This window comes from Mesoplodon densirostris, chromosome 7 (assembly GCF_025265405.1).
Source record: "Mesoplodon densirostris isolate mMesDen1 chromosome 7, mMesDen1 primary haplotype, whole genome shotgun sequence".
Taxonomy (NCBI): domain Eukaryota; kingdom Metazoa; phylum Chordata; class Mammalia; order Artiodactyla; family Ziphiidae; genus Mesoplodon; species Mesoplodon densirostris.
This window is the reverse complement of record NC_082667.1, coordinates 67,880,493-67,902,797: the sequence shown is the minus strand read 5'-3', so window position 1 is coordinate 67,902,797 and position 22,305 is coordinate 67,880,493. Positions and strand designations below refer to the sequence as shown.

The 22,305-nt window shown below is 41.8% G+C and overlaps 1 protein-coding gene across 4 annotated transcripts in view; it reads right to left on the bottom strand.

Moving 5' to 3' along the window:
• Positions 1-22,305, bottom strand: part of MICAL2 (microtubule associated monooxygenase, calponin and LIM domain containing 2) — a 226,922-nt gene that overhangs the window by 27,438 nt on the left and 177,179 nt on the right. For all 4 annotated transcript variants that reach the window (XM_060103822.1, XM_060103819.1, XM_060103818.1 and 1 more), the window contains 3 exons: positions 10,108-10,223; positions 6,266-6,358; positions 2,893-2,986 (listed from right to left, as the gene is read on the bottom strand). In XM_060103822.1, coding sequence (XP_059959805.1) covers positions 2,893-2,986; positions 6,266-6,358; positions 10,108-10,223 — 303 coding nt within the window. The remainder of the gene's footprint in view (positions 1-2,892; positions 2,987-6,265; positions 6,359-10,107; positions 10,224-22,305) is intronic.

Sequence of the window (22,305 nt, the reverse complement as noted above, 5' to 3'; positions counted from 1 at the left end):
ATTAAATAATTCCCATTAAATCACTTGAACCAGAGCAGCCCAGGCCATCTCAAATACAACTTAACCTAATAAGCATCGGTCATTCATTAAGCACCAGGGCAAGCTCTTAAAGGGGCTGAGTAGAATATTAAACTGCAAAGGAATATTATTATTGCACAAATGTTATTACAAGTTCGAGTGTATTAATTTCAATGCCTGGTTTGCAAATCTTCTGTTTGGTTTCCTTTGGGGCCGCTCTCTGTCACTTGACTCTTGCAGTCTCCTGCCCCTTGTTAATCTGCATCTGTCACCCACATAAGGACAATCAAGGAGAAAAAGGCCCATAAACTTAACAGGGGAATTAAATTACCAAGGATATAGAGGGAATGAACAGAATCCATCTTCTGGCCAGGCAAATACACCTTTGAAAACACCATAAGCTGGCCGAGTTTCTTTAGCTGATAACTGCAAATAGCCTTTTTTTATAGTGAGGGTGAGGGAGATTTTCAGAAGCTTTAAAAATTTGGTTTCCAGACTTTAAATTTCAAGCAATAAAGATCAGAGAGTCAATTCGTTTAAAAGTGTGAATGGATATTTAACATTTTGTAAAATAATATCAGTAGCCATTTATTAAATGCCTACAATGTGGTAGGCATTCTTGGGAGACTCTTGGACCACCAATACACTTAATTCTCCAAATGACCTGGTAATGTGAGGATTATGAGCTCCATTTTTCACATAAGGAATCTGGGAGCAGAGAGGTTAAGTGATTCTCCCAAAACCACACAGCCTAAATGCAGTGGAACAGAATTTGAATACAGGGCTCCTTGACGCTTACAATTTTACTTACCCTATCATGCCATACTGCCTCCCCAGAAAAATGAAACATGTCCTAGCTTTGCTGATTTATCCTTTTCACTTCTAAGGCTCTCACTGAAGTTAGCAGACTCCTAAAGACAAGTGCCGAGCCTTCTTGATTGGGAATATGACCAAACATTTCATTGTATTGAAAGCCCTGACAATGGCTGTACAGGTAGGCAGGGACTCCAAGCAGTGAGAAACAGTTACCACTTTTGTCAAGAACCCTACTTCTGATGGGTGGATTTGGGGTCTCTTTGCAAGGAAATGCACTGAGTATTGTAAGAAAAGGAGCAAATATTTATTAACATTCTCTCCCATGCCAGGCACTGTGCTTGGGCTCCCACACATATTGTTTTAGCCAATCCTCACCACAAATCCAAGGAACAAGTATAATTAACACTCCCACTTCAGAAACACAGAAGCTGAGGCACAGAGGGGTAAAGTCAGACTCTGTTTCCAGAGAGAACAACCACACAGCTATAGAAGCTGAAACCACAGGGCCTCTCACGTGGACTGGCCCTTGCAGGGCTCTGGGAGCTGCCCCACAGGTTTGCCTGCATGACTTTGTATGAGCTTCGGGCCTCACAAAATCTGGGTCTGCCCCTGCTGGTACCATTATTCTCGAATAACTGAACTTTTAAGAGAACTGAAGCCCTAACCTTTCCCTATGTTGTTTACATGACCACTCACAGAGATATGTGTTTTCAGGGTCTGCTTTCTCACATTTTATATCCCAAATACAGAAGGCTAAAGACATCACATCAGAAATTAAAGAGACAATACCCCCAATATACACACATATATATATCACTGAATCGCTTTGCTGTATACCTGAAACTAACACAATATTGTAAATCAACTGGGCTTCAATTTTATAAAAGAGACAATACCCCCCCCCCAACTGACCCCAATTCACTAGCAACACCACTGCTGGATGGTTTCCACAAACACATAGATTTCTTTCAGTTTCATTCCTCACTCAAAACTCTCTGCTGGTTCCTTATTCGTTACGGCATTTCACGTCTTTTTACTTTTGGTCTTTGCAGGTGCTGTTCCCTCTACCAGAATGGTCTCCTCACCTCCCTGGTAACCTCCGGTTCCTTCTCCAGTTCTTGCCTTAACAGATCACCCCCTGCAGGTGATTAGCCTGACCGCCCCCTTTCCCCATCAAGATCAGTTAGGAACCTCGTGATTCTGTCCTCATTCCACTCTAATGCTTGTTCCCATCACAGCCCTCGTCCCCCTGTATTGTGGTTTATTCTCACGTCTGTGTCCCTCAATGGACCATAAACTTCTCAAAGGCAGGAAATGTCATACTTAGCGTTAGAGACCTACTGTCTTAATGTCCAATACAAAGCAGGCCTTCACCAGATGAATTCTGTTTGCATCTAAGAATCTGAAGCTACCAGTAGAACAGTTATTATTTATTGCTTTACCTTATGCCAGGTAATGTGCTAATTTAATTTCATCATATATATATTTCATCATGTGTATGTGTATATATATATATATATATATATATATATATATATCTCCTTTAATCATTATTTCAGCTCTACAAGATAGGAAGCCACGATTATCCAAACTTTAGAGGAGAAAACGAAAGTTCATAAAGATTTAGAACGTGACTGGCCCAAGGCTCTACAGCTGATAAAGGGAGCTACAGGTGGTAAAGGGAGAAACCAGGACTTTGACTCCAACTCCAGGCTTTGAATCACTACCAACATTGCTTGAACACCCAACTGTTTCTCCTGAATTTATCTTAATCCCTGAATTGCAAAGAACATTCACACTAGCAGAAGAGAGACTGGGCAGACCAGAAATCGAAGGCCCACAGGCTGACTGATGCCCTGGGAATTTCAAACTGGACAACCAGTTTGATTTTGAAAGTGGGAAGCAGTTGTGGATTGAGCACCGCAGGTCCGTGTTGACAGTTCCACAGCGGGTGACAAGGTCTCACTGTTTGGCCCAGATGGTTAGACCGGCACTGTTTTCAGACCACAGACACGGGCCCGAGCCCGCTGCCCCAGATCCGCCCGCAGGGATGCCTACCTGCTTCTCCTCTCAGCGCCTTCTCCAGCCTCACGCCCTGGATCTCGGAAGCCCTCTGCCACTCCTCCACCTCTTCCAGCTGCCTCTGGATGGCCTGCAATGCCAGGATCATACGTCACGCAGGCACTTTCAACGTGCAGAGTCATGCAAGGGCGCCAATTCTGCCACCTACTTTCCAAGAGGAAGAAGCCCTCTCCCTCGTGATGCCACCTCCTCGATTAACTGGGTAAGAACCTGTGAATTCCCAAAACAACTAGAACTTGACATTTCCTTTCTTTAAGTATGAAAACATAAAGCAAGGAGTCTGTGTGTAAGCTCAGTTTGCCCCCAAGGAGACATTAAAACACTCCCCTTTGACCAGGCCAGTCACACAGACATGCTCTCAGGCAGAGGCTGCTGCGCTGGGTGGGTGGTCCTTGTAGTTCCTGGACTCCTCGGAGCCTCGGCCTCTGACCATGGTGATGGCACAGCCATCAGAGCTACAGCCCCTACCCAGAGTAGGACAGGATCTCCGGGGGCAAACACAGGGCACGTTTCTTCTTCCAAGAAGAACCAGCAGACACCTCCCAAGAAGCTGTTCTGGGGCTTCCCTGGTGGCACAGTGGTTGAGAGTCCGCCTGCCGATGCAGGGGACACGGGTTCATGCCCCGGTCTGGGAAGATCCCACTTGCCGCGGAGCGGCTGGGCCCGTGAGCCATGGCCGCTGAGCCTGCGCGTCCGGAGCCTGTGCTCCGCAAAGGGAGAGGCCACAACAGTGAGAGGCCTGCGTAACACACACACAAAAAAAAGAAGATGTTCTGGAGCAGCAGACGCGGGCCAGCTCCTGGGGCTCTGGGTGTTCCTCTCCTGGTTTGTCCTGCTCCTGTCCTCAGCTACAAATTGGCAACCTATTCTTTCACTGCACCACGGGGGCTCTTTATTGTCTGTGGAAGTGCACTGTGGCTTATTACTAGCAGTTTATTAAGACGAGACAGAAATGTTTATCCCATTAAGGCACCCCCTCCATAACCTTAACCTAACCATCAAGGCACCTAGCAAGGCTTGGGATCATGACTGCGTTTGCCTTTACATGTTTATTTTCCCTACCAGCTATTTCTCGCTTGTATATTAGGAAGGAAAATGAAGGGAAAACCTGTCCTCTGTACATTCCGTTCATCCCCGTCCATTTTCTCTGCTTTCAAACACACGCTGCCAAAAGGCACATCTCTTGGCAGAACAGATTTTGCACCTGGCAGACCAGGTGTGTTCAAGGAAGTGGCAGCTGTCTGGGCAGGTAGAATGTGTGTGTTCTGCCTTTCCTGCCTTCCTCTACCTCTGTCTCACTCCTCTTCCTCCTTAACTCCACATCCTTCTAAGTCTCCCCTGGATTCAAAGTACAATCGCTGAGGCATCTGCAACCCGTGAAGAGGCCCAAGCAAGGGTAGCAGTGGGGAGGGGTGGGGACGGAGCAGCCACCTGGCTTCTTGTCTCAGCTGAGAGTGTTTAAGCCCCGAACATAAAATCTGAAATAGATGGGAATTCTATCTAAAACTACTTGTAATTTTATGCCCTCTTCCTCTCTGTCTCTCTTTTAAAGACAATTATATCTTTATAGATCTGTCTCTTGCTGGCACGGCTAGAATTGCTAAAGGAAGGGAAACATTAAAATGACTTTATTACTGATTACTTTGCAATTATGGCTCTATAATTGTTATGGACTGAGTAGTGCCCCCCCCACCGCCAAATTCATATGTTGATGTCCTAATCCCTAAAGAGACTGTGTTTGGAGATAGGGTCCTTAAGGAGGTAAATAAGGTTAAGTGAGGTCATACCAGTGGGCCCTAATCCAACAGGACTAGTGTCCTTATAAGAAAAGGAAAAGATACCAAAATTCTCTCTTTCTCTCTCTTTCTCTGAATGCACACAGAAAAAAAGGTCATGTGAAGACACAGCAAGAAGGCAGCTGTCTACAAGCCAGGAAGAGAGTCCTCACCAGAAACCAATCCTGCAGGCACCTTGATCTTGGACTTCCAGCCTCCAGGACTGTGAAAGAATAAATTTCTGTGGTTTAAGCCACCCAGTCTGTGGTATGTCATTACAGCAGCTCAAGCTGATTGATATGGTGGTCATTCTTTAGAAACTAAGGATGAAAATCTCAAAGATTATACAGGACTGGTATGGGTGCTAGTAGATTAGGCCTCAAAAGGCCATCGTGGGCCTCCCTGGTGGCGCAAGTGGTTAAGAGTCCGCCTGCCGATGCAGGGGATACGGGTTCGTGCCCCGGTCTGGGAGGATCCCATATGCCGTGGAGCGGCTGGGCCCGTGAGCCATGGCCGCTGGGCCTGCGCATCCAGAGCCTGTGCTCCGCAACGGGAGAGGCCACAACAGTGAGAGGCCCACATACCGCAAAAAGAAAAAAAAAAAAAAAAAAAAGGCCATCGTAATTCTTCTGTTATCACTGCCTACTGTCTGGAGTAAAAACAGAAGGAGGGGAAATTGCTGAGTTTGCCAATCCATTTCATAAAGACTTCTCATGTTCTCAGAAGGAAAAGTTGACATGTTTCAAGAAAGCCTGTTTCAGAAGTTGAGAATGGACAGAGGGAATTTATGGGAAATTTTCCCATCCACTAGGGGAAGGGGGTGGCTCCCAAGTCAGTCACTAAGAAGAGTAAAGGAGGCTGGAGTAAGTGACTTCCTGCTTTTGTCAGAAACAAATTACAGGACTACCTGGCCTGATAAAGCAAACAACTGGAAGAAGGGATGTAGGGTATGCTGCATTAACATGAGTGGTCATTTTAAGTCCTTCTATCCTAAAACCCAATTGTCCCTCGAGGCTAGGTTTGGGGTCCTCAGGGGGAGGGGGTGTGCCTTGACTTTCTGCTTCATTTTGCAGGTGGGCAGATCAACTTGGGCAGAAATGTTTGGAGTAAACAATCAGGCCAGGAAATCTGTAGCAGAATGCTAGATGCTTGTGTGTTCAACTAACCTTGGAATAGAGACAGCCCCAGTAGTTGTCAGCTCAGCAAAGACACTGTCAGCAAGTCAGGGGAAGGTTGTGTCCTCACAGAGGACAAAACTAAGGCCACTCGTGTGTGGCACTAAGGGCCTGGGATTGTTCCCAAGGCCGTGTGTTGGCTGCTGTTCCAGCTCACTTTGCAGGACACGCATCTGCAGATGGAAAGGCAGCTGGGAGTGGGCCAACTCAACACCTGGGCCCTCCAGGCCCCAGAGTCCCACCAGGGATTGAGTCAGAGCCTTTAGAATAGCCACAAGCCCGGTTGCTCAGAGAAGAGAGACCTATCTTTCCCCAGTGCAATACAGATTTCCAAAGGCTTCCACATCCAGATCCCCAGGATCCCAGACCCACTCACTCAGCTCAAGTTTGTTTTCTGACCTGAGCTTTATGAAGTCTTTTTAATTCTTCTTGCTTAACCAATTGTTTTGTTGCTTTTTCTAGCTTCCTTCTTCTTCTTAGTGTCTTCCTCTCCTACAAAAACCAAGAAGAAAAAAACATCTTGAAGAATGAAATTGAAATTTACAAAATACTATCACAGACTCTGCCCTCTCCAACCAAACCACTGCTTAGCTTCTAGAACAACAATGTCAACAGAACTTTCTGCAGTGATGGAAATGTTCTGTATCTAGGCATAAGATTGCCTTTCCTACTTCACTTTGCTTGTACAAATACGTCATTAATACCACTGGGTTCTCTGTGTGCCTGGGCTAGTAGAATACAGAACATTCAAAATTGAGGCATTTAAAATAGCTGTCCAGATCCTGATGGTGTCTCTTCCAGGTTTTAGACAGCAGAGAAAGGAGAAGTAGTGGTGTGGCCAGCTCCACATATTGGAAGTTTCAGGAGACTCTTCTGATTGGAGAAGCAGCAGAGAATAACGTTTGAGCACTGGGCCCAGGAGCCACGCAAAGCTGGCATTCAAACCCTAGCTGAGCTGTGTGAGCTTCGGTACGTCATACAACTTTCTGAACTTCAGCGTCCTCTTCAGAGTGATGAGAATGATTTAATGCCTACCTTGTAGGGATGTGATAAGGATTAAATGGGATAAGGTGGGTCAAGTCCTTTGCAGAATACTTGAAAAAGATATGGGATAGATATTCAGTAAATACTATGATTTTTACTGTTACCAGTATGATTATTATATTATTATTATACAAATTAGCATGATTATAATTTCTTACTAAAATCTACTATTTTTCATATATGTGTGTGTATGTATGTAGTATGTATAATGTATGTATGTATACATCTTACATATACAAAATAAATGTCCAACTTGGGCCAGTTTTATTATGTTTGCCTTCTCAGAGCATACACATCAATTTTCTATATTAGGATGAGAATGAGAACATGCGAGAGACTTCTTTCTAATGCTGGTAGAAATAAATATGGAATTAAAAACTTGTTACATCTAGCCTGGTGCCTGGGCATTCAGTAGCTCTGGATGAGCTGAATGTTTGCCCATTAAAAGGACTATAAATACACAAGTGGGGAATAGACCTAACAGGCCTGACCCCAGGTCCATAATAGAGGTCAGAGATTTTACCTTAAAAGCAAGTGCCTTTCCAGGGCTTTATGGATCCTTGGCATTCTGCCACCCATTCCATCACTCTCCTTAGGAAAGCATCCAGCTTTCAGGGTTCAGAATGTTTACAGATCATTGGTGAAAACATTTAGCTCACTGACGAAACTTGGTTTTTCTAAAATTCTCTGTAGGATGTAGAATCCTAAAGATCTTCATCCTTTCTTTCATCCTTGGAAGGAAATTTTGGCTCTCAGAACTCAAACTTATTCTATATCACATCTCTATTGCTAGAGGACAACTTCCAGATTGACTGTCAACAACTGCAGAGGTTCCAGGCCATTTGGGTGAGGGAACCCCTCCTTTAAGCAGCCAGGACCTTTCTGGGAAGGCTGGGTGGGGAGGGGTGTGGTGGTATTTAACAAATATCTCTTGAGCTTCCACTATATACTAATCTACATAATAATTGCCAGCATTTTTTGAGTGCTATGTGCCAGACACTGTACTGATTACTTAACATGCATCATTTTATTTATTCCACAAATTACACTTATTTCACAGATAAGGAAATCAAAGCTCAGAGAAGTTAAATAACTTGCCCAAGATGACACAATCAGGAATTGGTAGAGCCAGGAGCTAAGCCCAGGTAACCTGAATCCAGTGTCCACATTTCTATCTAGTTTATTCTGCCTCTCCTGTGCCAAATTCGGTGCAGATGCATCAAGGACCTCTGCTTTATAGAAATATCAAACTTTCCCCCTAAATTAAGACCATTCAAACAATTTCAGCGAGGGATGCCTTGACAGCATTGCGCTGTCTTAGCACTTCCCAGCAGCAAAGCTGCCAAACCCCAACTTCTTTATCAAGAGTCAGCAAAGCAGAACCTAGACAGGGAAAGAAAGTCCTTTACTGCCTTTTATTAAAAGATGTGGACATAGAAAAAAAGAAGGATGATTTATTAACAAACACTCATATAGCCTTACATTCCACCAGGCACGGTTCTCACATCCTCAGTAATGGTGATGGTGATGCAGAGAAGAAAGGAAAACGTCTAAGGGCTAAGGAAGAAAAAGATGAAGGACAGTGAAAGGGACAAATCTGGCAGGGCTGAAGACAAGCTGCCTGTCCCCCTCTCTCAGATCCAGGCATTAACTTGAGGGGAGGGGGCAAAGTAAAGAGGCGAGGCTGCATATCCTGTCTCCAGTTTCCTTTGCAAAGGTTCACTTGAGCTGACGTGGGCTCTGTGCCATATGGCTGGGGACACACCTGTATGGGGCAGAAGAGATAAAGAAACTAGAAGGGAAAACACTTCCCTCGTTCCTTCAGTGTGAGCCCTTGGGAAGTCATAAAGAAGGAACCTTTTTGCCAGCTTCCCTGCCTGAAGAGTGGGCCGTGTTGGAAGCCAGGTGAAGTGGGCAAGGTTTACCACACTGCAGGCTTATGTGATGACTGACTCTGTTCTGGTCCAGCAGGAGACAAGGAGCTATTCGCAAGGCTTGCCCTAGGTATCATGGTCTTGCCATTTTGATGGCTTTCAGCCACTCCATTCTTTTGGTCCCCCATGAGTGGCAGAATGGCTGATTCTGGGGCTTCTGCCTCATTTGAATACAGAATTAACTCAGAGTCACTCAAGGGGGTGAGAGGGTCTGTAAGGAAATCCCAGAAATCAACTCGACACATAGAATTCATTGGTACTGAGTGTCTAACTAATCATGGACACCCACGGTTAGAAATCAGAAATCTCTACGTATTCTCTTGTTCTCATTCTCTCTCTCCCCACGATGTCCCAGCTCCCTCCTGACTTGCTCCAAGGTGGGCCGTGGGGAGCTGGAACCCCTGAATGACTTGAGATGATGCCAAAGCTCCTAGCGCTAGATATGGAAAAGTTGAGTTTAAGTAAATAAATTTGGTTCTCTCTCTTTCTCCACAGATCCTTACTGCTCCAAAAAATAAACACTGCCAGAGCAGTGAACTGCTTCTGTCCACCCAGGAAGCATATGATGTCCAGCCATTCAGCTCTTCCAGCCCCAGAGGATAAAGAAAACAATGGTGGGATTTGGTCATGGGATGTGTGTCTCCGTGTATGTAACATACAGACGCATTTAAAGACATACAATGACGTTTGTGTTTTTTAATCCATGGGTATGGGAGTTATTTAAAGGGTTCTCCAGAAATTAATGTTCATTAAGCAGAGAGAAGAACTGCCATTCCCCCGCCGGCACACGGCTAGTCAGTGGGGATCCTCAGAGCCTAGATGCAACTGCATGGTTCATTTCGTATTTCTGATTAGAATAAACATAACGTTTTCCACGCAATCTGCCTCTAGTGCTTCTTAAATGAAGCTGTGCTACCCCTAGGGAAATACACATCTGCTTGTTTTAATTTCTTCGATGGTTTGCTTGTTGGATCACCACTTTAAGAGCTGCAGTCACCAAATGGTTTCAAGTACATATGTCTGTTTTTTCCCCCTTCCCACTCTGACATCTCTGAGAAAGGCAAGTTCCTAAAAGTTAAAAAATATATATAAAAAGGTAATTCTTAGGGTGTTCCAGGTAAAAAGAGTGGTTGCTGTCAGATGCAATGAAACGTGATCCTCCTAATGAAACTGCTGCAGCTGGAGCCCACATTGGGTCTGAAATCTGGATGGTAAACGGCCCCCGCAAGCCAAGGCCCCCTTTGGTTTGCCAACTGTTGTTACCTTTGACCGCAAGGAAGGCTGAGGATCGAGTTCTTCATCTGCAGAGGAGGTGGTGGTAGAAGAGGTGGAAGAGGCAGTCCCTGTCACCTGCACTCTGATGGGGACGTGCTTGGGACCTGAAATGGGAACAGAAGAACTCACTGAACTCCTAGCTTCTTCTTCTGCGTCATGACCCAAAGCCACCTCTCCTTCCTCCCTGCTACCCCCATTCTCTTCCTCCCTGCCCTCCCCTCACGGCACCTGCCACGAGCGGGAGGCGGCGGCACCTAAGGGCAACTGAAAATTTGGCCCTCTATGTTAATTACATTTCTGGGTCCCTGCCAAGAGCTTTGCAGCTCTCTTTTCATGTGAAAAAATAAAAAAAGGTATTATGCAGAAATCAATTAATTCCTTAAACACCATTTATATGGTGTGTTGCTAGGAATGCATTCAGAGATGAAATCTATTAGTAAAATTCATGTCTGAAGTTAGCTGAGTTACCTAAATGCTTGTGTAAGGTTCGTTCTGCAGAGTAATTGAATGCAAAAAAGTCGGAGCCAGCTCTTAAACAAATCGCCCTTCTGCGGCTCACAGCATCTGGCACCCATTTTTACTACATGACATCTGCTCAGTGTAAAAGGGCTGGCGTCAGAATGTCTGGTCATAGAAAAAAAAAAATCCCAAATGTAATCAGAAGCAAAAGGACTCTAAGCCTAAGGTTTTATCACATAGTCTCATGCAACATAAATATTTCATTAATTATGGCTAAACAAATGCCAATTTTATTTTCCCAACTTGCAGATATTATCACATCATCGAAGTGATGATTCAAATGCCAGGAAAGGCGGTTTAAGATAGGGAGGGCTCAACAATTCAGGGCCCACGGGAGAGCTGAAGTCGAGGGGAGATGCCAACCCCTGAACAAGAGGTAGATGGTCAGAGGCAGCAAAGTGCCTGTGTTCGCTCAGATCTCTTTGTGATCTGACTGGGGACCACGTGTGATAAAGTGTTCCAGGTGCCCCAGGAGACTTTTATTCTTCTCAGCAAGAACATCTGCCCCTACACATCAACCTGATGCAGAGTTAATGATTAATATCTGGATTAACGCACCCTGAACACTGGATATCAGAACCAGCTAGGACTCCATGATAGAAGATTTACTCATCTTTACTCTGCCGCGTCAGCTTCTATCTAAAGAGAAATATGTGTTGGGTGGGGAGGGAGGAGGAGAGGCAATTCCAAGCTGACTAGCATTCTCTCCAGCCTGCCTTTTCTTCCCCGTAATTTTCAACTATTCACCCCCAGTGGGAGAGGCCAAGTTTTAAAAATTAAGGGTAATTTTAACCTCCAGGAACACATTTACATATGCTGTTATTCAAAGCAAAATAATGCAAAGCATCTATATAATAACACAGCCTCTCTGGGGAGAGAGTTAACTGTTTTCCACTTTAATTTGCCAGATGGGAACGCTCAGGTGAAGAGAAAATCAGGAGCTGCATAATAACGGTGGAGGCATTGTTAGTGTGGAGCTGAGACTTTCCCAGCCCCAGCCACTAAGTCACCACTGAGTACTTTAGTCACTGAGTACTCCCTTCTTAGTGTGTGAGCTTGAGGAACTAACTTCACCTCCTCAGTTTCTGGGGATCATGACGTCTAACTTGCAGAACTGCTGTAGAAGAGTAAACACAATCAATATAAAGAGCCTAACACAGTGCCTGGTTCATTGCAGGTGCTTAAATAAATGTCGTCATCATCATCAGCTGCCTCTCCCAGACGATGAAGCAGCAGCCATTGCTTCATCATCATCATTGATCCCAAGGAACAATACTGCAATATTAGTTAAAACTGCCTAATCAACCGTCATTTTATGGAGGAAGTATAATAACCTAAATTTGAAACTTTTTCTAACTGTCAAAAATAAATTTAATATTTCCACCGAATTTTATTTTGAAATTAGGGAGAAAATGTTCCCAGATATAATGCATTTCTTAAACTTCTGGCAAAGTTATATAAAGTTAAATAGTTACCCCTGAATCTCTTCCCCTTTACTCTCTTCCATCATAGAACCATTCATTCTAGTTTACTTTTCATTTGCAAGCTTAAAAAATTTGCAGTATTGTTCTACTCTGGCTATAATGGAGTGACTGATTCTGGGATCGGTCTCCCACCACAAAGCACTAGAAGTCAGGATGAAATATATGAAGCAGCTGTTTCCAGACACTGGACAAGAGGCAGTACAGAACTGTGATAAAGGCGGGAACAGAGCTTACATGAGGTATGCCTTACAATCACAGTAGCTTTCTGCCTACAGGCACTTTCCAGAACACAGTGCAGGTAGGAGGAACCTAAACAGAGCATAGCAGATTCATTGAGTTGAGAAGACAAAGGTCACCGTTTGAGTGGGCTAAGGCAGTTGGAATATGTGGGGAAGAGTACTTGAGAGGAAGGAGCTATGCAGAAAACAGACTTCAGAAATAAGCATAAAAGTCAACTTGAGTCTATTGCTTAATGATAAACTATAGATGCATAGAGAGAAATTGCATGAGGTTGGGCTGACAACTGCTGGAAAGTTATAGGGTAAATAATCTCTAAAGCTTTCACAAGATTGGAAAATGTTCAAGTTTTACCCAAATAGGGTAGAGCAAATGTTGGGGCCATTAGAGTGAAGATGACAGAAGAGTTGCACTTGAGTAACAGGGATAAATTAGCTCTAGAGTAAAGGTCATTATAGACATAACTGAATAAGCTTAAAAACCAGCCTTGTAAGAAACAAATGGATCTGTGAGTTACTCTACTGCCTGCCAAACATCCTTTAATGCCTATATAACATTCTTGAAATGGGGAAACAAAATCTAGACACTCTAAAATGTAATATTTACAAAATCTAGCAGCCAGTAAACAGTTACTAGATACACAAAAAAGCAGGACAATGAGTCTTATAATCAAGAGAAAAATCAGTCAATAAAAGCAGACTCAGAAATGATGAAATTAGCAGACAAAGATTTAAAAAGAGTTATTCTAAATGTGCTCAAGAATTTAAAAAGAAAACATGAACAGAATAAGGACAGAAACAAAAAATATTTTTAAAAGAACCAAATGGAACCTATGAAGATGAAAACTACAAAATCTGAAATGAAAATTTCACTGGATCAGTTTAACAAAAGACTAAATACTGCAGAGGAAAATATTCAGTGAAATTAAATAATAGCAATAAAACAAAAACTATCTAAAATGAAGCACAGAGAAAAAGAGACTGAAAAAATGAATAGAACCTCAGTGACTCATGGGACAATATCAAGTGGTCTAAAATACATGTGATGGGAGTGCCAGGAGACAGAGGGAAAATGACAAGAACAGAAAATGTAGTTGACATAATATTGCTGAAAATCATGCAAATTTAATGAAAATTGTAAATCCACAGCTTCAAGAAGCTCAAAAACCCACAAGCAGGGTAAACACAAAGAAAATCATAGCAAGCCTCATGATAATGAAATTGCCAAAAACCAGAGATACAGATAAAATCTTAAAAGCAGACAGAGAAAAATGATACATTTCATACAGAGAAACAAAGACAAGAATTTCCATGGACATCTTGTCAGAACCTAAATATGCCAAGAGACAACAGAACATCATTAAAATGCTGAAAGAACAAAAAAGTCTGTCAACTTATGATTCTATGTCCAGTGAAATGACCCATTCAAAATGAAGCAAAAGGGGCTTCCCTGGTGGTCCAGTGGGTAAGACTCCACACTCCCAATGCAGGGGACCCAGGTTTGATCCCTGGTTGGGGAACTAGATCCCTCATGCACACCGCAGCTAAGAGTTTGAAGGCCACAACTAAGAAATCTGCATGCCTCAATGAAGATCCCGTGTGCAGCAACTAAGACCCGGCACAGACAAAATAAATAAATAAAATAATAAATAAATAAATATTTAAAAAAATTCTCCTTACCTGCCTTGTTTTTTTTTAAAAAAATGAAGCAAAAATAAAGGTTTTTGGTTTTTTTGTTTTATTGTTTTTTTTTAGGAGAAAGAAGTTAGGATAATTTGTTGTTAGCTGACATGGATATAAAAAAGTTTTAAAAAGTTCTGTAGCAGAAGGAATATACAAGACGGAATGAAGAGGTTCAGAAATGGTAAATATAAAATAATTTTTCTTTGTGGTTCTTAATTTCTTTAAAAGACAATTGACTGTTTAATGTAAGATAGTGTGAAATAATAAGAAATATACCTACAGGCCTTCCTCAGCTTACAATGGGGTTACATCCCGATAAACCCATCCTAAGTTGAAAATATTGTAAGTTGAAAACTCATTTAATACACCTAACTTACTAAATGTTGTAACTTAGCCTAGCATGCCTAAATGTGCTCAGAACACTTACATTGCCTACAGTTGGAAAAAATCATCTAAAACAAAGCCTAATTTATAACAAAGGGTAGACTAGCTCATGTATTGATAGATTATTGAACACTACACTGAAAGTGAAAAACAGAATTGTTGTTTGAGTACAGAGTACAGGCTGTAAGTGTATCGGTTATTTACCAGCCAGGTCTCCTGGCTCACTGCGAGCTGTGGCTCTCTGGAGAGTATGGTACCACATATTGCTTGCCTGGGAAAAGATCAAAATTCAAAATGTGAAGTATGGTTTCTAATGAATGCATATTGCTTTTGCATTACCATAAAGTCAAAAAATTGCAAACTGAACCAGTGTAAATCAGGGACTTTCTGTATTGGTCTCTGCCCCTGGCTCCTGCTAATATTTGATCTTTGACCCCAATTCCTGACAAAAGGTCCTAAAACCCTTGGAATTTCCTAGGTGATAGGAGTATCTTTTGTTCTAATGAGGTGGCTCTTGGTGGGTTTGTGGATGGGGACTGGTCACTAGAAAGACCAAGCCATGATTAGAAGCTTGGAACTATCATCCCTACCCCTCCATCCTCTGAAGAGGGGAGAGGGGCTGGAAAATGAGTTAATAATCGATCATACCTATGTGATGAAGCCTCCATAAAAATCCCTGAAGTACAGGGTTTAGAGAGCTCCCAGATTGGTGAACACATCCATGTGCTGGGAGGGTGTTGCACCCCAGCTCCATGGGGACAGAAGCTCCTGTGCTTGGGACCCTTCCAGACTTCACCCTATGTATTTCTTCATCAGGCTATTCATCTGTATCCTTTATCATATCCATTATAATAAACTAATAAGTGTAAGTAAGTGTTTCCCTGAGTTCTACACCAGACTAGCAAATTATTGAACCCAAGGAAGGAACTGGGGGAACCTCTACTTATAACCAGTTGGTCAGAAGTACAGGTGACAACCTGTAAGGATATAGAAGATTTGAGCAAACACTACTAATACATTTGACCTAATTGACTGATATGAAACAACATCCCCAATAACTAGAGAATATAAATTTTTTTCAGAGCACATGGAACATTCACTAAATTGATAATATGCCAAGCTATAAGGCAAGTATCAACAAATTTCAAAGGACTGAAGTCATACATAGTATGTCTTCTGACAACAGTGAGGTTAAGCTAGAAATCAATTAATAAAAAATATAAGTAGGGGCTTCCCTGGTGGCGCAGTGGTTGAGAGTCCGCCTGCCGATGCAGGGGACACGGGTTCGTGCCCCGGTCCGGGAAGATCCCACATGCCGCTGAGCGGCTGGGCCCGTGAGCCATGGCCACTGAGCCTGCGCGTCCGGAGCCTGTGCTCCGCAACAGGAGAGGCTGCAGCAGTGAGAGGCCCACGTACCGCAAAAATAAATAAATAAATAAATAAATAAATAAATATAAGTAGAACACTTCAAAATGATTAGAACTTAAGCAATACTTTCTAACAACCTACAGACCAAAGAAGAAATAAAAATAAATTTAAATTAACTTATGATAAAAAATATGGTATAACAAAATGACTAGAATGCAGCTAAAGTGATGATTAGAGGGGAATTTAGAGCTTTAAATGTATACACTATGCAAAAGAGAAAAGTTGAGAATTGATGCTCTAAGATCTACTTCAAGAAACTAGAAAAAGAACCACCAAATGAACCTAAGGAAACCAAAAAGGAAGAAAATACTCAAGATAAGAACAGATTATGAAAGACAATAAAGACAAAACAGAAATAAAACAGAAAATTAACAAAGCGAAAATTTTCTTCTTTAAAAAGATGAATAAAATTGATAACCTCCACGAAGAATGATTGAGAAAAATGAGACAGAAAACACACCTACCAATACTGGGGATAAAAAGTCCTACAGAGTACTAAAGGAAGCTAGTAACCATAAACCATTTTATGACAATAAATTTGAAAATATAGATTAAATGGACAAATTTATTGAAAAACACGACTTATAAAACTGACATAAGAAGAAATAGAAAATCTGAGTAGTTACATATCTAACAAAAGGAACCCTCATATACTGCTGGTAGGAATATAAATTGGTGCAGCCACAGTAGAAAACAGTGTGAAGTTTCCTCAAAAAATTAAGAATAGATCTACCAGGGCTTCCCTAGTGGCGCAGTGGTTGAGAGTCCGCCTGCCGATGCAGGGGACACAGGTTTGTGCCCTGGTCCGGGAAGATCCCATGTGCCACGAAGCGGCTAGGCCCGTGAGCCGTGGCCGTTGAGCCTGCGCGTCCGGAGCCTGTGCTCCGCAACAGGAGAAACCACAGCAGTGAGAGGCCCGCGTACCGCAAAAAAAAAAAAAAAAAAAAAAAGAATAGATCTACCATATGATCCAGTTATTCCACTTCTGGGTATTTATCCAAAGAGCACAAATCACTAATTTCAAAAGATATACACACTATGCTACGTTCATCACTATGCTACGTTCATAGAGATGTGGTATAGGAAAGAATACTACTCAGCCATAAAAAAGGATGACATCTTGCCATTTGTGACAACATGGATGGACCTTGAGGATTTTATGCTAAGTGAAATGAGATGGAGAAAGACAAATATATATGAGTTCACTTATACGTAGAATACAAAAATAAATAAATAAATGAACAAATCAAATAAAACCAAATAAAAACAAACATGTGGATACAGAGAACAGAGTAATGGTTACCAGAGGGAAAAATGGGTAAAGAGGGTCAACTGTATGGTGATGGATGGGAACTAAAACTTTGGTTGTGAGTACACAGTAGTGTATATAGGAGTCAAAATATAATGCTGTACATGCTAAGCACATAATGTTATAACCAATAAAAAGAGTACCTATAAAAATAATCTACAGCAAATAGATAAGCCTTCTGATATTGGGTTAAAAATATAATGATCTATTTATTACCACTTCTATTTAGCACTGTATAGGTGGTCCCAGGCAGTACAAGAAAATTAATTAAAAGGTATACAAACTGGAAAGGAGGATGTCAAACCATCTTTATTTTCAGACAACATGATTATCTGTGTAGAAAATCTCACAAAAAAGCTACTAGAATAATAAGTGATTTTAGCAAGGACAACAGAAAAAGTCAATTGCGTTTCTACATATTAACAATGAGCAACTGAAAATCAAAATTAAGAAAGCCACTCCACTTACAGTAGTAACAACAACAAACTGTGAAATTCTTAAGGGATACATTTAACAAAATATGCGCAGGAACTACACACTGAAAACTAAGAAAACCTAAATAAATTAAGAGATATTCCATCTCTATGGACTGAAAGACTCAGTAGGTATCAATTTTCCCCAAATTATTTAGAGACTAAAAACAATCCCAATCAAAATTCCAGCAGGTTTATTTGGTAGAAATTGACTAGCTAAATTTAAAATTTTTATGGAAACACAAAAGACCTAGAATAGCCAAAATAACTTTTTTTTTTTTTGCAGTACGTGGGCCTCTCACTGTTGTGGCCTCTCCCGTTGTGGAGCACAGGCTCTGGACGCGCAGGCTCAGCGGTCATGGCTCACGGGCCTAGCCGCTCCACGTCATGTGGGATCTTCCCTTCCCGGACCGGGGCACGAACCCGTGTCCCCTGCATCGGCAGGCAGACTCTCAACCACTGCGCCACCAGGGAAGCCCACCACAATAACTTTTAAGAACAAAATTTGAGGGCTCCCACTACCTGTGTGCAAGGCTTACTCTAAATCTCTAGTAATCAAGAGAGTATAAGGATAAATATACAGATCAATGGAACAGAGTAGAGAGTACAGAGGTAAACCCACACGTATATAGTCAACTGATTATCTGTAAAGATGACATTGTAACACAATGGGGGAAGAAGAGACTTTTTAACAAGTGGTGCTTTAACAACTGGATATCTATGGGCAAAAAACTTTTGTTTACTATAAGAAATTAATTAGAATTGGATTATAGACTTAAGCCCAAAAGCTAAAAACTGTAAAACTTCTGAGAGAAAACATAGGAGAAAGCCTTAGTAACTTTGCACTTAGAAAGATTCCTTAAACCTAATTCAAATTATTAAAAAAATTAATTAATTTGACTTCATCAAATTAAAAACTGCCGTTCTTTGGATGATGAAAATGAAAAGACACTCCACTAGCTGGGAGAAAATATTTGTAAACACATATCTGATAAAGGACTTATAACCAGAATTTTTATGAACTCTGACTAAATAGAGGGTTATATAGTGTGTTCTCAGATCAGAAGACACAATATTCTAAAGCTATCAAATGTCTCTAATCAATTTAAAACTGTATCATTTATAACTGCACACACAAAAATTGAATACCAGGGAATATATGTAATGAAAATTGTGCAAGATCACTACAACTACAAAACACTGACAGAAATTGCAGAAGTCTTTAGGAATGTATCATGTCCAGGGATTTGAAGACTTACTATTATAAAGATGTTAATTTTCTCCAAATTTATCTCTGGAGTCAATGCAATCCTAGTCATATGCCCAGAAAATATTTTTGTGGAAATTGATGAGTTGATTCTGTAAGTCATATGGAAATGCAAAAGGCCAAAAATATCAAACAATCTTGAAGAACAAAGTGGAGAATTTACTTCAGACTATGAAGATTTATTATAAAACCACATAATGAAAACAGTGTGATTCAGGTGCAAGGACAGACAAACCAGTGGAAATGAATAGAAGGTTCAAAAATGAACCTGCCTCAGGCTTCCCTGGTGGCGCAGTGGTTGAGAGTCTGCCTGCTGATGCAGGGGACACGGGTTTGTGCCCCGGTCCGGGAAGATCCCACATGCCGCGGAGCAGCTGGGCCCGTGAGCCATGGCCGCTGAGCCTGCGCATCCGGAGGCTGTGCTCCGCAGAGGGAGAGGCCACAACAGTGAGAGGCCCGCGTACCACCCCCCCCAAAAAATGAACTTGCCTCATTAATGACAAAAGTGTCACTGCAATGAAGTGGGGGAAAGAGATGGCTTTTTAAATAAATGCTGCTGAATCAACTGGATAACAACGTGGAAAAAAAATAAACACTCACCCTACCTCACAGAATCTACAAAAATCTATCCTACATTGGTCATAGACTTAATTATGAAAGATAAAATAATAAAGCTTCTATAACAGTGTTGTACAATAGAAAGCCAACATGAGCCATGTATGTCATTTAAAATTTTCTAGTAGCCACATTAAAAAATGTAAAAACAGACAGATGAAATTAGTCTTAATCATATGTTTAGCTCAAATTTCAAAAATATTATCGTTTCAATGTGTAATCAAATATAAAAATATTAATGAGATCTTTTACATTATTTCATTCAAACTAAGTCTTCAGAATCTGGTGCATATTTTATACTTACAGCACATCTTGTTTCTTGTTTTTTTTTTTCATATATAGCTCCTTTATTTGTAGAAAAGATTTGTGGAAAACAAGGTAAATTTTATAAAAATTACATGTGCTCCCAAAATGAAACTCATCACTGGTGATAAATAAGTGACTGAAGTAATAACCAGTTTACCTGGGATGATTTGCCGGGATGCTCAAGGGGAGATATTACTTGGTACAGCCCACTATATGCACCAAAATAATAGTTACTGACCTTTGACATTTATGGAAGGAACCATACAAATGGTTTTCAGATATAACTTTAATTTTTGGAAGTATTTAAATGGTTTTTAAAATTTTTTAAACATTTATTTATTTTTGGCTGCATTGGGTCTTTGTTGCTGTGTGCGGGCTTTCTCTAGTTGCAGTGAGCGGGGGCTACTCTTTGTTGCGGTGCACGGGCTTCTCATTGCAGTGGCTTTTCTTGTTATGGACCATGGGCTGTAGAGCACAGGCTTAGTAGTTGTGGTGCACGGGCTTAGCTGCTTCACAGCATGTGGGATCTTCCCGGACCAGGGCTCAAGCCCGTGTTCCCTGCATTGGCAGGTGGATTCTTAACCACTGTGACACCAGGGAAGCCCTTGAATGGTTTTAAACATGGGCTTGAATTTGTAAACATCTACAACTTTCCCCCACAAGGACTCCCAGCCCAAGAGTAAGCTGTGGCTTAACCAAACAGGAATGTCTGTGCTGTTGAAGGCCAGTGCTACTTTCCACGGAGGGGAACATCAACCCTGTTCTGGCTTGTTAGAACTTTCAAGGCCCTTATGTCTTTGATGCTGAGCATCTGGCCAGGGGCATCTTGTGAACCAGACAATGAGAGCTTCTTGGAATGAGCACATCTTGGTTTAGACAATACATTTTCAATAATTAAAGTGAAATGTAACCCTATCGAAAGAGAAAAGTTGAGTTGAATAGAAAAATATTTTATACAGCTTCAGTTTTAAAATTTAAATCCATTAACATAAATAAAATAAAAAATTCAATTCCTTACTCACACTAGCCCTATCTCAAGTGTGAAATAGTGGCTACCCTATTGGACAGTGCAATTCCAGAAGGTAACACACAACAGTATCTTTGTGACCTCAGGATAGGGAAAGATCTCATAAACAGGATGCAAAAATCAACAACAATAAGGGAAAATATTGATAAATTTGGCTTTATTAAAATAAGTGCCTTTGGGGCTTCCCTGGTGGCGTGGTGGTTGAGAGTCCGCCTGCCGATGCAGGGGACACGGGTTCGTGCCCCGGTCCAGGAGGATCCCACATGCTGCGGAGCGGCTGGGCCCGTGAGCCATGGCCGCTGAGCCTGCGTGTCTGGAGCCTGTGCTCCGCAATGGGAGAGGCCACAACAGTGAGAGGCCTGCGTACAGCAAAAAAAAAAAAAGTGCCTTTGTTTATCAAAAACACCTTCAGAGAGTGAAAAAGTGAGCGGAAGAGAGGGAGAAGATATTTTATATATATGTATATCTGACAAAGGACTTATATCCAGAATCTACACAGATTACAAACCAATAAGGAAAGGTCTGACTACATAATGAAAGTATGGACAAAAGACTTGAATAGAGATATCATACAAGAAAATATCTACATAAGCATGTGAACAGTAGTGCAACGTCATTATCAGGTAAATGCCAATTAAAACCATGAGATACCACCACACGCCCATAAAAATAGTGACATCAACAAAACAAAACAAAACTGAGACTATGGAGTGTTGGCAAGGATGTGGGTCAAGGGGAGTTCTCAGTTCCTGCTGGAGGGTATATACATTGGCACAACCACTTTGGAAAACCATTTGACAGTACCTACTAAAGAAAACCAATCACGCCTAACCCCAGGACCTAGCAATTCACTCCCAGGTACGTACTGACAGAGATTCTCTCTTCGCCCATACTCTAGCTAAGCTCACCTGAGCGCCCTCGACTAGACCTAAACCTTGGCCCGTAGCAACTAGGCTCTCAACACAAGTAGTTTAGCCCACCCACTTCTTCCTACACTGAAAGACTTAAACACTGGCAGTTTCTAACAGTTCAAGGCCACATCCCTAGGATGACCCAGTCCCCCTTAAAGTACCTGCCTGAGAAAACTCAAGACTGACAAATGAATTTACTGTTTGTTTTAGCCAACACCTGTCTATAGGCTCCTGACCACACTTTCTTAGAGCCTTTACTAAAAAGGGCTTACAACTGTCAATGCTTCTTCTGTCCCTTTGAGATGTATATGTATCTCCTACCACTCAGAGGACCAGAAAGCCAGTCCTTTCAAATGCAATCATCAGGAAGGATAGGGCCTCAGTCTCCCAGTTTCTGGGGGAGGATAGAATCCTAACTTCGATCACTGCCAGCTAACAGACCCAGCTGACCTAACCAGCATTTACATTAACCAACTGTATAGAACTTTTCACTTCCCTGACTCTACTGAGACCCCACTCACCTCTCTCCCTATTCCCTCATTCT